This window comes from Crocodylus porosus, unplaced genomic scaffold, assembly GCF_001723895.1.
Source record: "Crocodylus porosus isolate Cpor-Errol unplaced genomic scaffold, CroPor_comp1, whole genome shotgun sequence".
Taxonomy (NCBI): Eukaryota; Metazoa; Chordata; order Crocodylia; family Crocodylidae; genus Crocodylus; species Crocodylus porosus.
Window position 1 is genome coordinate 163,671,498 of NW_017728906.1, and position 14,715 is coordinate 163,686,212.

The window sequence follows — 14,715 nt, forward strand, 5'->3', positions numbered from 1 at the left end:
CATGCACCCTGCAGCTCCTCAATAGCACACAGCCCCAACCCTGCACCATTCTGCCTTTCTAGGCAGCCCAGGAGGTGACAGTGGCTATTTCTGGCTGCCACCACCACTGGCCCCAGCCCCATGGTACTGGTGGTGACCCACATGCACAGTTCTGACCTCAACCCACCCCATGCCTGCTGCAAACTCAGCCTGACAGAGTAGACCAGCTCTGGACCAGCCAGAACCAGCATACACAGCCCCAACCCTTGCCTACTCTAGACTCACCTGCCCACACTGAACAGTGGCAGCAGCAGCCAGGCAGAAGCTGCTGTTGGGCCAAGCACAAAAGTGTAGAGCTGCCCCAGCCCCATGGTGTGCCCAAGGGGCAGCAGGATGCACCATGGGCTAGATGACACCTGGGCCAGGCAGAACCAAGGGACCTTCTGTGGGCTAGAAAAAGTCCCTCCACGGGGTGGATCTGGCCCACAGGCCGTATTTTACCCACCCCTGTATTAATGTGCATATTTTTCTTAAGAGTAAGGGAAACTTATTTCTGTGTGTGCATGCATTAGTGCTCACACATGCTAGTACTATACATTGTGCAACAAAACCATTTCTACCAGTTCAAACCTATTCTGAGGACATCTATGATTTTCTTCAACATATACTTGCTTAGCTGATTCTTACCATCAAGCAAGAGCTGCTTGTCATTAAAGGTGTGCTTCCTTTGCAACAAGTATGCTTGAACACACTCTAACCTGGGCATGTAAGGATTCCATAGCCGGATAATCCGATCCATGCCTCCGGTCACTAGGAGGTTGTATTTTTTGCAGAATGCAAATGTTTTCACTCCCTTGTAGATGCGGAATACTGTCTGATCACCTTCAGCTCTCCTTGTGGGGACACTGGGGATCATCTGTCCTTTTTTCCCCCTTGATTCTTTTGCAGAATCTTTTATTTCTTTCATCTGCTGTTCAACATTGGTTGCCCCTACAGTGCACCCTAAAAATAAAAGGATAAACTCACTTAGAGTTGGTTGAAGTTGTCACAGCCAATGCAGTTCCTGCCATCTTGCAAATATCAGGCATTGTCAATTCTCAGTTCCAGGAAATTTCTCCCAACAGTCATTTCACATTTGTTGTCATGCTATTGCTCCCTTTTAGCATTACTTCAGCCACCTCTGCAGGGGAACCTTCAGATCCTTGTAGAACCATGTTTCCCATTAGCCAAAACACAGAGATAAGCCAATTCCGTCCAGCCCCTGAACTATTTTGCGGACCTACTCTGAAATTTCTCCGATCTGTTAACTTTTTTCTGGCCAAGGAAGCCAGAACTGAACTCAGTGTTTCAAGCTCTACTCTGCTTGTACCATGCCACAACATTTCAGAGGGGCACAGTCTCTGTGCCAGTGCTTAAACACATGGAACATGAAAACGCACCGGGAATGAGGGGGAAGAGATACACGCAGGGGTGAAACCAGGATTTGACAGAGGTGAGTACAGCAACAGCCATCCTCCCAGCCACCTCCTCTCCATGCACCAGAGTGGGAAAACTGCAACACTGGAGCCTCTGGAGACTTTTTAAACTCCCCAAAACAGGTAATAAACCCCCACTTTCATTCTCAGAGGCACATCCCCTTCCTTCCCCCAAACCTCTGCCTACTGCTACTGCTTTTTCTGCTGTCCCAGGCCTAGGAGGTTTCAAAGCCCTTCATGCCCATTCCAGCTGAGCTACAAAGGGGCTGGGCTTAGCTGGAACAAGGACAGTGGTAGCAGTGGAGATGGGCAGGGGTGCATTTCTCCACCCTGCCCAGTCCCCCTCAGGAGCAAACACAGGAAGGGGGAACTGCTTGCCCATTGCCTCTGCTGCTGTCACTGTTCCCAGCTGAGCCCACGATGTACCGCCTGGCTGGAACAGGCAGGAATGGTTTTGAAGCTTCCCTGTCCCCAGAACAGCAGGAAAAGCAGCAGCAGCAAGTGGAGGAGGGGGAAGGGAAGGAGAGGGGGCCTGCCTCTAAACATGAAGGGGAAGGGATTATCTGCTTTGAAAACTTTTTTTTTTTTTTTTAAAGCCTCCAGGGCTCCCAGGGTGTGATCCACTCCAAAAAGGAGGGAGGAGGGGATGCAGTCATCCCACTGCATCCCCTCTGGATACAAATATAAGGAGGAAAGATACAAGAAGGTATAAGTGCAAAGCAAACAACTCTGAAGCCGCATTACTATTGTTTTTACAATACTACTTTCAAGGTTTATTCCCAACAGGAGTCAGAAGAACAGAAAATAGAATTGCCCATGCCAGAGGGCAAAGGTGGCCAGAAATGCAAAACAATGGTGTGCTAGTCCTCCTTTCCTCTCCAATATCTAAACTGAAAGAGGCTCTAGAAAATGTAAAGAGTTGCATTTAAATGGAAAGAGAATGTGTTGCTGCAGAGAGCATTCTGCCATTGGTAGGTTCAGATTAATGATCCATTATTTTCTCATCTCAGGCTCTGTACATGGCCCATCTGTGATCTACTCAGAAAATAAGTTCTTGATGAGGATTAAAAGAAATGGGTGTGGATGGCTATACCAAAAGCAAAGAGAACCTCTCTGATCACTGTGCCAGCATCACCTATTCTTGATTACGTGCATCTGTAGTCCCATGTCATAAAACTGCCAGTACCATGACAGTGCAAGTATTAGACAAAGAATGTGTTTGGGCTGAAAAAATAACCTTTTTGACATTTACTGGTTGCAATGTTCTACCCTATTTTCTTCTCTTAAAAAGCAGATGACAACATTTCTCTAACAGCAATGGTAGGTAGTAGATAATACTTGTACTTTCTATTGAGACTATTGATGGAAGCTACTATAAAAATGTGGCACTTACAGCACAATTATAAATTAGGCTGGAAAAAAAAAATTAACTGAAACAAAAATTCACCATAAACAGCATGAAATCTCCCTGAAATGCACTAAATCAGTTCTTAGTGTCATCTGCTTGTCCTCCAGCTCTTGAGTACATGAAATCTAGATAAGCCGAGAAGGACAAACGCTCAAGTCAGGCAGGGGTTGCTTCAGCACTGCTCATGTGGCTAGAGAATTAAGATTCTTAGTTAAGAAACTGAAGTAAAAGGGATTTTCATCACAAGTGAGTTCTGGGGCACTGGGCAACAGTATTGGGTATTTCAAGATGAAAAATTTAAGGACATTTTGCATCAAAAGTAATTTCTACTATTTCTAGGGGTCTATAAAAAAACCCCTGTAACATATGGGGTTAAAACCATTACCATAGAAACTTGGAAGGATTTTTATAGTTGCTTATTGAACTAACAGAGGTTCAGATTGATAAGATGGTTATGTTTAAACAGTTACTATGGAAACCAAACGTGAACTAGAGGAGGTATGAGCACCCACCACTTTCATTGACAGATAATGATCTATGCTGCAGTAGGGAGGGCCCAATTTAGGTGGGTAGGCAGGGAGAAAAATACCTGTAGACAAAGCTTGGTATTTGTTCTCCATTATGCTGAAAAAGAGAATTTTTCTGTATTAGATGACTAGGGGTATGTAAGCACTTCTTTGAATATTGGCAAAACTCCACTCGTGTGTTCAAAAAAGAGCCTGTTCCCATTTGCACTGAATCAATGGGATTTAGAAGGTTATTCTGGTCATAATTCACATATTGAGGTGTTTTGCAGAACTGGAGTCTCTGAAAGGCGCTTAAGAGCTGTGTATCCTTTGCTCAATCTACAAGATATACATATGCTCCATATCTCCTAGGGCCAGAAATGTAAGTGATCTGAACTAGCAGTAAACAAAAACAAAAACAATCCTTCATTCCTAGTCATAGCCACCTCTGGATTTCTGTGTCAACATATTTTTCTCATTGCACCTACCATTTAGTCTCAGGATTTGAGAACACACTTGAAAACCAGCGCCCACAGAAGCAGCAGCTGGGGAACAGGGAGCTCCCTACACCCCAGCTGCACATACTGCTTCCTGGTGCAGGGCCCAAGCAGCTGGGAGTTCCCTGCTCTTCAGCTGCATGTGCAGCTTCAAAAAACAGCCTTGCCCTGCAACTCATGGGACAGCAACAGGACAGAACAGGACAGGACTCCTACCCATGCCAGGGCTTGCAGTGAGGGGCTCCTTTGGTGCTGGCAGTTGGCAATGGCATGAATGGTGTTTGAGGAACTTTGAAGGTGGGGCATAAAATTCTTCAAACTCCAATTATACCACCGTCTTAACATCTGTCAGCAGCCAAAGTTTCATTTAGGTTCAAAAGAATTTTTCTTTTCTTGTTTTTAATTTATTTAGTATAAATAAAGAGGGATGGAGGAAAAAAAAAAAAAATCAAAAAAAAAAAAATGAAACATTCTGAAATTACTGAAATAAAGCATGTTGAGACTGACCTGATCTGATTCCTCTCTCCCGGGCTATCAGGGTCACAAACATTTTTTCAAGTTTTTAAGGGTTTTCAAATTTTTAATCACATTTCAGGACAGGACAATTTTAACTAACTTGTGTGGGACGGGAAAATCTATTTTCTGCCCATCTCTGGGTAACTGTCATGATCTGCCTTACACCAAAGGTGAGAACAGATAATTTAATACTTTCTGGCCTAAAAATCTTTCACTCTGTATGGATTTTGCTGCATAACACAACTGTGCTGCATAACTTCTGTAAAAGCAAGACTGCTCAGCAGATAAAATTTACACCCTTTTGGGAGCAACAGTGTTCTCAAATGGTGCAGAACCAGAACTATTTGAGCATAAATAAGATGAATGTGCCTTTACAAATGCCTTGCACAGCAAGGCAATCTGTGGTTCTGCTCATCAGACCCATGTATAACACACCACAAAAAAGGCCTTGCTTATTGTGCTTCCAGCTGGAACAAGGTGAAACCATTGGCAGCCTCTGAAACTTGTTCTTGTGCAGTTTCCTCCGGTTGCCAGGTGAAATATGTAAATGTAAAAGGGAATGGGATAGCTGAACAAATCTCACAGGCTCAAATGCATTACAGGCTCTTGGCAGATTTTTTTGAGTCCAGAGGAACAGGAACACAGCAGTGCAAGCAACTTGCTTCTTCCACTCTGCCAGCAGATCCAGAGCTAGCTGGTTCAGTTGCAAGGTAGGTGGGCTGGTCAGGGTGGGGCTCCCAAAGTAGGAAGGTGGGGAGAGGTGGAAGATGCATTGCTTGGTGCCTCTTCTGAATGGTCCCAACTGGCATTTTAAAAAGTTGCCCATCTCAATTGCACAGCTAGCCCTAGGACTGCAGAGCACAGTTGTGGAAGGCAATTCTGACCATGCCCTTTTTGTGCAGAAGTTTATCTGATTCAAATTGAAAGGTGGATCTCGTGGCTAGGGACAGACATTCACAAAGCCTGAGCCTGAATTGAATCAAATCTTTGCAGGTTAGTTTAACCTGACTAGACTGAACTGGTTTGAAACTGGACAGACATTCTCTCTGAACTGAGGAAATTTAGGTACATGCCTGCAGTGGCTCAGGCTACAAGCCAGGAGGCGCTAGGGAAACCCTCCCTCCCCTTCTGCAGGGAGCTGAGCTGAGGGGGGTGTAGGCAGGCCCCAGCAAGACTCTCTTATGAGGGATGTCTGCCTGCATAGTCCCAGGCTTTTCCACGCTGGCTGCTCCAGTGGTGGGAGTGTTACCAGCCCACAGCCAGCACTCTGAGGCAAGGGTGGGGGAATGTAGTGCATGCATCCGTTGATGATACAGAGCTTTTCAATCTCCCTCCTTGCTTCGTCGTATTGTCTGCAGCAAACTGACAGGCAAGCCAGCCAGTGGGGGTGGGGGTGGGGGCTAATAAACAGTCTTTAATCACCAAGGCTGCAACTGAACTCCAACTAGCTTCAAGCATCAAGGACAATAAAAAGTCCTTTTTCAGATATGTGGGGAGCCAGAGGAAAAGCAAGGGCAACATTGGACCCCTGCTGAACCAGATGGCGCAACAGACAACTGACGCCCAGGAAAAAGCCAATCTATTAAAAGGGTACTTTCAGCAGTCCCATGGGACGCCCATGTCCACCACGGGACAGGGAGGTCCGGGTGAGGGAGATCCCCTGCCCTCCATCAGTGCTGACCTTGTGAAGGAACACCTTGAGAGGCAGGATACCTTCAAGTCAGCTGGCCCTGACAATCTAACACCCCAGGGTACTCAAGAAGCTGGCGAGCATCATAGCCCAGCCCCTGGCACAGATCTTTGAGAACTCCTGGTGCTCTGGTGTAGTGCCTGAAGACTGGAAGAAGGCCAATGTGGTGCCGATCTTCAAGAAAGAGAGGAAAGTGGATCTGGCAAACTATAGGCCCATCAGCCTGACTTCTATCCCAGGGAAGATCTTAGAAAAGTTTAGTGAAGAGGCCATCCTTAACGGACTGGCGGACACCAACATCCTGAGGGACAGCCAGCACTGGTTTGTTGCAGGTAGGTCTTGCTTCACCAATCTCATTTCCTTCTACGACCAGGTAACCTATCACCTGGACAAGGGAGAAGAGATTGAAGTCGTATATCTTGACTTCAGAAAAGTTTTCGATTTGGTATCCCATGATCACCTTTTGGCGAAACTGGCCAATTGTGGCCTTGGGTCCACCACTGTCCACTGGCTGGGAAATTGGCTACGTGGTCGGACCCAGAGGGTAGTAACTGACGGATGTCAATCATCATGGTGTCCTGTGACCAGTGGGTCCCCCAAGGCTCTGTCCTTGGACCCATACTGTTCAACATCTTCATTAATAATGTGGACATTGGAGTCAGGAGCAGACTGGCCAAGTTCACCGATGACACCAAACTTTGGGGCAAAGCATCCACACCAGAAGACAGGCAGGTGATCCAGGCTAACCTGGACAGGCTCAGCAAATGGGCAGATGAGAACTTGATGGTATTTAACACTGAAAAATGCAAGGTTCTCCACCCTGGGAGGAAAAACCTGCAGCATCCTTATAGGCTTCACAGTGCTATGCTGGCTAGCACTACGAAAGAAAGACAGACTTGGGGGGTCATCATTGACCACAAGATGATCATGAGCCTGCAATGCAATGTTGCAGCTAGTGAAGCAACCAAAACGCTGGCATAGATGCTTCTCAAGCAAATCCTGGGATGTCATTGTCCCCTTGTACTCAGCCTTGGTGAGGCCACAGCTGGAGTACTGCATCCAGTTTTGAGCCCTACAATTCAAAAAGGATGTGGAGAAGCTTGAGAGAGTCCAGAGAAGAGCCACGCGCGTGATCAGAGTTCAGGAAAACAGACCTTACAACAAACAGGCTGAGAGCTATGGGGCTCTTTAGCAGGGAAAAGCACAAGCTCAGGGGTGATTTGATGGCCACCTATAAGTTTATCAGGGGTGACACCAGTATTTGCGGGGATGTTTGTTCATCAGAGCGCCCCAAGGGATAATGAGGTCCAATGGTTATAAACTACTGCAAGACTGTTTCAGGCTGGACATGAGGAAGAATTTCTTTACTGTCCGAGCCCCCAAGGTCTGGAACAGCCTGCCATCAGGGGTGGTTCAAGCACCTACATTGAACACCTTCAAGAGTAGATTGGATGCTTATCTTGCTGGGATCCTATGACCCCAGCTGACTTCCTGCCCTTCGGGCGTGGGGCTGGACTCGATCTTCCAAGGTCCCTTCCAGCCCTAATGTCTATGAAATCTATGAAATTAAATCTATGAAATTAGCAAATCAATAGCCTCTCTCCACATTACTTCAAACTTTTTAAACAGCTTACCAGCTGACCTGTTGATTAGCTCCAAAAGCCCTAAGCAGTCACTGCTCTGTCTGCCTATCCCAGTGAAACTGGAGAGAAAGACACACACAGACACCTCTCGGCATTAGCTAGCATACTACAAGCTGGCTACGGTCCCTGCTGTGGCAGCAAGGAGGAAGGAAGGGAGGGCGGGAGGAAAAAGAGGGGGGCACAGGGAAACCATTAGACCCTGCTGCGCCTGCGAGTCTGTGCCAAGCTCCATCCAGGGAGCAGAGAGGAAGAGTAGCCCTGCTGTGGAGCAGAGAGCCCCGCCCAGCCCAGAGAGCATGCCAGGATATTGGGGGACTCTGATTTAACTTAAACCAGCAAGGGGTCTGGGACAGACATTGAATAAACCAGTTTGAGCCAAATCAGTTAAGTCTGATATTACATTTAACCAGGGTTTATCATCTCAAGCCGGTTTCAGCCATTTTCAAACTGGTTTATGTGCATCTGTTCTGTTACAGGTTTAAACCAGTTTATGTGTAATGTCTGTTCCTAGCCTAGCTGAAAAGTTCACACACACAGTTATTACTAGAGATAGAACTAGCCAGCTGGAAGTGATGTGACCAGGTCACTACACTAAAGGGAAGACAGCAAGCTTAGAAAAGTTGTGTTTAAATCATACAAATTTATGCTGGAGGAACTTCCTGGAGAAAGTTTTAGAAGTGAAATTGTTACCTATTACTAAAGCTGTAGACTCATGGCTAGAGGTAGAAATCACTGCTTTCATGGAATCACAGTAGTTTAGCTAAAAAGAACAGAACAAGAGAATAACATTAAATACAAATAATACAAAACACTGATTAGAGGAGGGTGTAGGATACTGGAGTTACTTTGTTTGTTTCCATTGTTCAAGGGGTTTTGCTTCTGAAGGGAGGAAGCATACGTTAATGCACAACAAAATTTTAAATTGTGCGAGGGTGGATTGAGTGGGTGCATTACAGTGGTTAATGTTCCTACTGTTCCCTTATGTAAAGTGACAAAACAGTCTTAAACTGCTCCTTTCTGCATCCAAAGGCATGACAGATTCTTAGTCTTTTAGGACTTTGTGCTAATCTCCACATCTCCACAGCCCATTGTAGCGTATGGTGCCAACTCAATTACCTTAACAGCAATCAGCACAGATGGAGCTGGATGCTCCCTAAATTGTCTTCCATGTTCAGCACTATCTGCCCTTCCCTCTGAGCTATGCCCTGCCTTGTAGGGGTTCTCCTATTGATTCTGCTCTCTGGAAATCAGCAAGAAAGGCAAAGATCATCAGCACCTCTCATGCACTGTGTCTGTGCCCGTTAGACCAGCTATCAGCCTTCAAGAATGTCAAGCAAAATTCTTCAGTCAACACCAGGCAATTTTTGACCTTTCCTTCAAGACCAAAGATTCCCTCTTGCTGCTGACCTATGTGGGCTGCATTTGTGAGCCACAATGACCCAATATGTGGCACAGCAGGGAAATGTGGGCAAGGCCAGGCCAGAGGCTTTACCAGCAATTCCTTCCCCCCTTCCCCAACACACACCAGCTGCCACCTAGAGAAAGCAGGTCAGTTGGGCAGAAGCTTTACCAGCTGTGAGGCTTTGATACCAATAGCAAACCAGACTTGCTGCCCTTTGCGGAGAAATTCTTTATTTCCTTAACACTAGATATATTCCTCATCTGCTTGAGCTGTGACGTGGGACTACTATTTTGGCTTCTGTCACAAGAAATTCTTTCTAGATTAGGGGCCACAAGTTTAAGACAAAATAAAACAAACCAACCCTCTGGCACTATAGAAATGCTCCTCATTTCTTCCGCTCAGCCAGTCAGCATGCATCTGAATATCTCATTAGCCCATCACCACTGGGGCTACCGTTACATTTCTGAACTCAGAGCAGCCTCAGGAACCTGTCAAATATTTATTTCTCACACCCAAAATAACTCTGGGGAAAAGGTCCAGGAAGGGCAGCATTCAGCCCTGGCACATGGACAGGTTTGAAGTTTAGAGCTGTGAAAGGTTTAGCATGTTTCTTCAGTTCCATGCCCATTCTTTGATAGCTCCTGATTTTGGATCCTGAACAGGCTGTAATCCTCCACTCAGATCTCCTCACTAATGCCACAGTCCAGCAATTCAGCCCAATGGGCTGATGTTGATGCCACATTTTAAAAGCGGGTGCCACTGGGGCCAAAGTAAGAGCTAAGGAGTTCTTGACTCAAGGTTCACAACACCTTCTTGGTCTGAATTTCATTCCTTGTTTTCTGATGTCAAATTCTCTCCTCTCCTTGCATCAGGTTTGACAATTTGGGCTGTTCTGCAGTTCTTCCTGCCTCTATGCCAGCTGTGTTATTTTAATGAAAAGGTTCCTCCTGCACACAGACCAGACATGCAACTGAAACCTTACTATTACCATGGAGATTTCATTTGTGGAAAAAGTTTCCTGTGTTACTGGTTTTTAACATTTGGAGTCAGGAAGAAAGGCTGTTATTATTACTACCTGTGTAACCCAATCGCCATGCACTTTCCAACGAATGTAAGTGACATTTAGAGAACAAACAGCACTCTCCAGGCCAATATTAGGCAGGCTTTTGTCTTTTGGTAGTTTTTTCCAAGTTCTGAAAAAAAAAAAGTGAAGGCAGAAAGATTAGAAGAAAGAAGGCAACAAGCATCCTTAAGTGTTAAGAAGCAACTTCTTCTTTGATCTGTTTGACCCTGCACATAGAAGGCAGGGTAGACTTGCATGCTATAAACCAACCAAATTATGTATGTGTATTATATTATAGCAAATATGTCACACAATATTATTTAGATTATAAACGTTATTTGCATTATACATCACATGGACACCCATTTAGTCCATACAGGATGGACTACAGTATAAATTCCTCACAAAAGCTTGGGCTACATTGTATATAACCCAAGCTTTTGAGAGTTATAGCTCACTTAGAAACCTTGACTCTTCCTCACAGCCTGAGGTTATTTATAAGAACATAGCAATTTATCTTGCACTTCAGCACATAGACAGCTGCCCCAGGAATTTCTGTTCTTGAGGCTTTTCAAAAACAACCCTCATGCAGGGATAATGCCCAAAACATCAAAAACACTCTAACTTGCTACAGGTAAAGCAGAGATGAAGGTGAGATCAATGCCCTGCCACTGCAAGGACAGGAGTTGCTTGTTAGAACTCCTGTTGATGAGCACAAGGTAGGGCAGGATGGCACCAAAACGAACTGGTTCAAAGAGGCAAAAGCCTTTGTAAACAGAAGTTGTCTTTGTCAGATATTGTGAGTGGATGCAAGCTCCCCCTGAATAGAAAATACAGCAGCTTTCTTCTCAGAGCTACAAAGGTAACCAAAGCTTTATTGCTGACACTGGCCACAGCACAAAGCTGTCCTCTCCTGCACTGCCCATCATCCTCTTCCTCCTGGGTGGAGTAAGGTGGGTCACATAACTCTTCTTACATTTGTTACGCGGCTGTGACCCCCTGAAATTCCATGTTATAATATACACACATTTTATGCCATTACAACCACACTGGATGCACCTACACATGCTCTTTATTGTGGAGCAGACCAATTAGCTCCATAGTAAAAGTGTCTTCCTTTTATATCATCCTTTTTGCCATCCTCTGCTTTTTCATTCGTTCATCTTGTTCTTTTCAGCTTGTCAAATCCCCCCAGGGACCCACCCCTGCTTTAGAGTGTGTTGTAGATGATAGGAGCAACACTTTGGGGAAACAGTTCACGAGACCTGTCAGAAGCCCACCGTTCTGAAACCCAACGGTTAGCGTCAGGGGGTTTCTGTGGTAAATAAATCGACTGTAGGCCAAGTACGTAATTTGGCCAATACACTACAATGGGGATTTATCGAGAAGGCAACATGTGCCATCTGCTGGCCCAATTATGAAATTATCTGACAGGATGTGGAATGGGCTTGCACTTCTTGAAATTGTTTCATGTCCAACTGTAGTGGTCCTGTGAATTCTGGGAACACATGCATCCTGCGACTGCTGCAGCATCCCGGAGACCACCGCTGCACGCACAAGAGAGAATGCTGTAGTAGTTAGCAGTAAAGTAGGACACGAGCAAAGAAACTCAGTGTTCATTTAAGACAACTAAAGATTTGCACTCTAAACCTGTTTTTTTACATTATGTTTAACACACAAGTACTTACCTCAGGAGCTTTCCCACAGAAGACATGAGCAAAATATTGACACAACCCTGAAGAAACAGCAAGACTTGCATCAGAAACTTAAAAATATAGGGCCAAGTTCTCAGACCATCACTGATGTCAGTGGGAGATTTCCTCAAATAAAGGTGTTAGACATCTGTATTGATGGTTAGCAAACAGATAATTAACACCACAGAAATTGATCAAAAGGCCTGACCTTCTTAAAATCAGTAAAAGTTGAAGGCAATTGAACACCATCCAGAAGCTGCACAGCAATCTGCAGGATCAAAGTACTGATAAAAGCAATAAAGTATCCAAATGCCATTTTTTTTTTGCATTCAGAGAGGCAGAATCTCATATTCATAAGCGGTACGGTAAGCCTGGGAAAATCATCAGCTTCAGAAAAATAAAAGCTCTGGAAGGCCTGAGCCTAGGGGGTGCTGGACACCCTCAGTTTAGTGCCAGCCATTGAATTCAACTGGAAATTAAAAGGATACTCGGCCCACTGCAGAACTGGGCCCTAAGTTACATCAGACAGACTACTAGCTAGCAGTAACCCCAAGGACAGAAGTTTTGGAAACTGGTATATTAGTGGGTGAACTTCATTATTCAGACCTCCATACCCTCCTTCCAAAAGGTTGGGACATGCAACTCAAGGAATCTCCTGGGCCACTGCTACATTATCTGACCCCAATACTAACTTTAACCAGACACTGAGGGTCAGGGATTGAAAAGATTCATCTTAAACAGTCTCGTCCCAAAATCACTTCCCAGCCATGGCACAGGGAATTCTGCTTCTTTGCAGTTTCTTTTTACTGATCTTCTCTATGCATTAAGTATCCCATGGAACTGACTGGCTTGCCAAGAGACACTGCTAGATGGCACTACAAGTAACCAAAGACCTGAGAGGAATCCTGAGCCCTTCAGGTTGTCAGTGTTGAGGGTTTATGTTTTGGGCGCGGGGGGTTTGTCTGTTCCAGAAATCTTTTTGAAACATTTACCTGATCATCCCCATAGAGAATCATGCACTCATCAGTATCAGTGTAACTAAAACAAGTAAAAAGATAAAAGGTAATAAATGAAAATGTAGTCATGACATTTCAGTTCAGGATAAACAAACAGAGTTGGATGTAATAGATAAGGCAAAGGGAGTGTTGTATTTACTGATGTTTTGCAAAGACCAAATCCTGGCCTGGTGGAAGATGGTATTGCTCTTCTGAAGGCTATCTGCTTATATCAGGAAGATCCCTGCCCTCCCTGGGGTAAAAAGTAATGGAGGAAGGCTTGTTTCATTTTGCAAGATGAACTCAGTGCTTTGTGTCTAAGGGGCCTAAAATGTTGCCTAATGCTTTGGGAAAACAGTATTTGACACTACCAGTCCTCAGGCACAGTGGAGCCATTTGTCACAAGGGTGAAGTTTTCTTGGGGGCCAGTGTGGGACTGCAGAATGGACTCCCACAGCAATCAAGGAGCCCAACAAACCTGCTCAGCTTCCTCCCTAAGCACAAGGGACATTTATTTGATGTAAAATAGATAGTATGTGCTGCTGTGTGTTTATAGTGAAGAGGCTCTTTGATAAGTGAGAGAATGAAACATGGAACAGTTGGTCAGTCACCTCACTTCACATGTACTAGCAACATCCATACATTACAGAGATGGAGCTACAACAGACTAGACTGGCCAAAATCCTTCCCTACATGTTCAGTGTGGGTGTAACCTCTCTAAAAATTAGGGACCTACCAAATTCATGGCAGCTCCTTTAATTTTGCAGGTTCCCCGGTGCGCTCCCCCCCACCATGGATTGCTAGAGGGGCCCCACTGCTTGCCACTTGCTCCTGATCAGCGGGGAAGCAAAAACAAGATTTTTAAATATGACGCTGCTTCTTCTGCTCACCGCTAATTGGCTGAGGGGGGCTGGTAGCTGTGCCATTTGTTGCTGACTGGCCAGGAGGCAAAAACAGCACCATATTTAAAACAGTGGGACAAAACCTGAAAAGAAGCAAATAGCTTGTGGCAAAGAGGAAGCAGGGTGCTGTGCTGGGGCCAAAGGTCTCCCACCCTATTGCCCTTACTGACAGGGCAGAAAGGTTTGGTTTTTGTGTTTGCTTGCTTGGTACTTAAAGACTGTGCTTAACTGAGGAGGACTGGTTGAGGAGGCTCCCCAAGGAGAATAACCTATCTGCAGAAGCCAGCAAGCTAGACAACCTGCTTACAAGCATCTAACACATTGGTGGCAGCTGCTCAAAATAGATGTTACAAAGTGTCACATTCACTCCTGTTATGGCAGGGACACATTGGTGTAGTGTAATTTAGCACATGCCAAGCTAAGCCTAACAAGGGATAAAATTATACATTTGATGATGAAATATTGTACATCTGATAAGAAGTTGGTGAAGAAACATCACCTGGTACTACATGAATGCCAAATTGAACACTGGAGATGTTGTAAGGACCAGACAAATGTCACCAATGAAATACTGTTTAAATAGAAGTGTGCAACAAAATAATGTTAAGATAGAACAAATGATACAAATGTAGCGTTGCTTACCAATAGTCCAGTCGTAAAGGGATAGCTTCCAAGCTACTGATCTGGCAGTACGGTTCGAAGTTAGAGAGTTCATAAAACTGAATTTCATGATCACTGTCAACCAACAAGACATATTTTTAAAAAGAGCAGTAGTTTCATTTTATAGCACAGTAAATCTTTCCAGTAAAACATGCATCAAAAGTAAAAGCTTAAGCATGCTTGTGGCAGAGTTAATTCATAGATTTCATAGATTTCATAGACATTAGGGCTGGAAGGGACCTCGGGAGATCATCGAGTCCAGCCCCCTGCCCAAAGGGCAGGAAG

At 44.9% G+C, this 14,715-nt stretch overlaps 1 protein-coding gene across 1 annotated transcript in view; it reads right to left on the reverse strand.

Annotated features, from left to right (window-relative positions):
* LOC109306609 (WD repeat-containing protein 64-like) overlaps positions 1 to 14,715 on the reverse strand; it is an 89,707-nt gene that overhangs the window by 50,646 nt on the left and 24,346 nt on the right. The window contains exons 8-13 of the mRNA XM_019530114.1: positions 14,413 to 14,505; positions 12,866 to 12,911; positions 11,868 to 11,914; positions 10,192 to 10,309; positions 8,405 to 8,474; positions 738 to 981 (exon numbers count right to left, since the gene is read on the reverse strand). Coding sequence (XP_019385659.1) covers positions 738 to 981; positions 8,405 to 8,474; positions 10,192 to 10,309; positions 11,868 to 11,914; positions 12,866 to 12,911; positions 14,413 to 14,505 — 618 coding nt within the window. The remainder of the gene's footprint in view (positions 1 to 737; positions 982 to 8,404; positions 8,475 to 10,191; positions 10,310 to 11,867; positions 11,915 to 12,865; positions 12,912 to 14,412; positions 14,506 to 14,715) is intronic.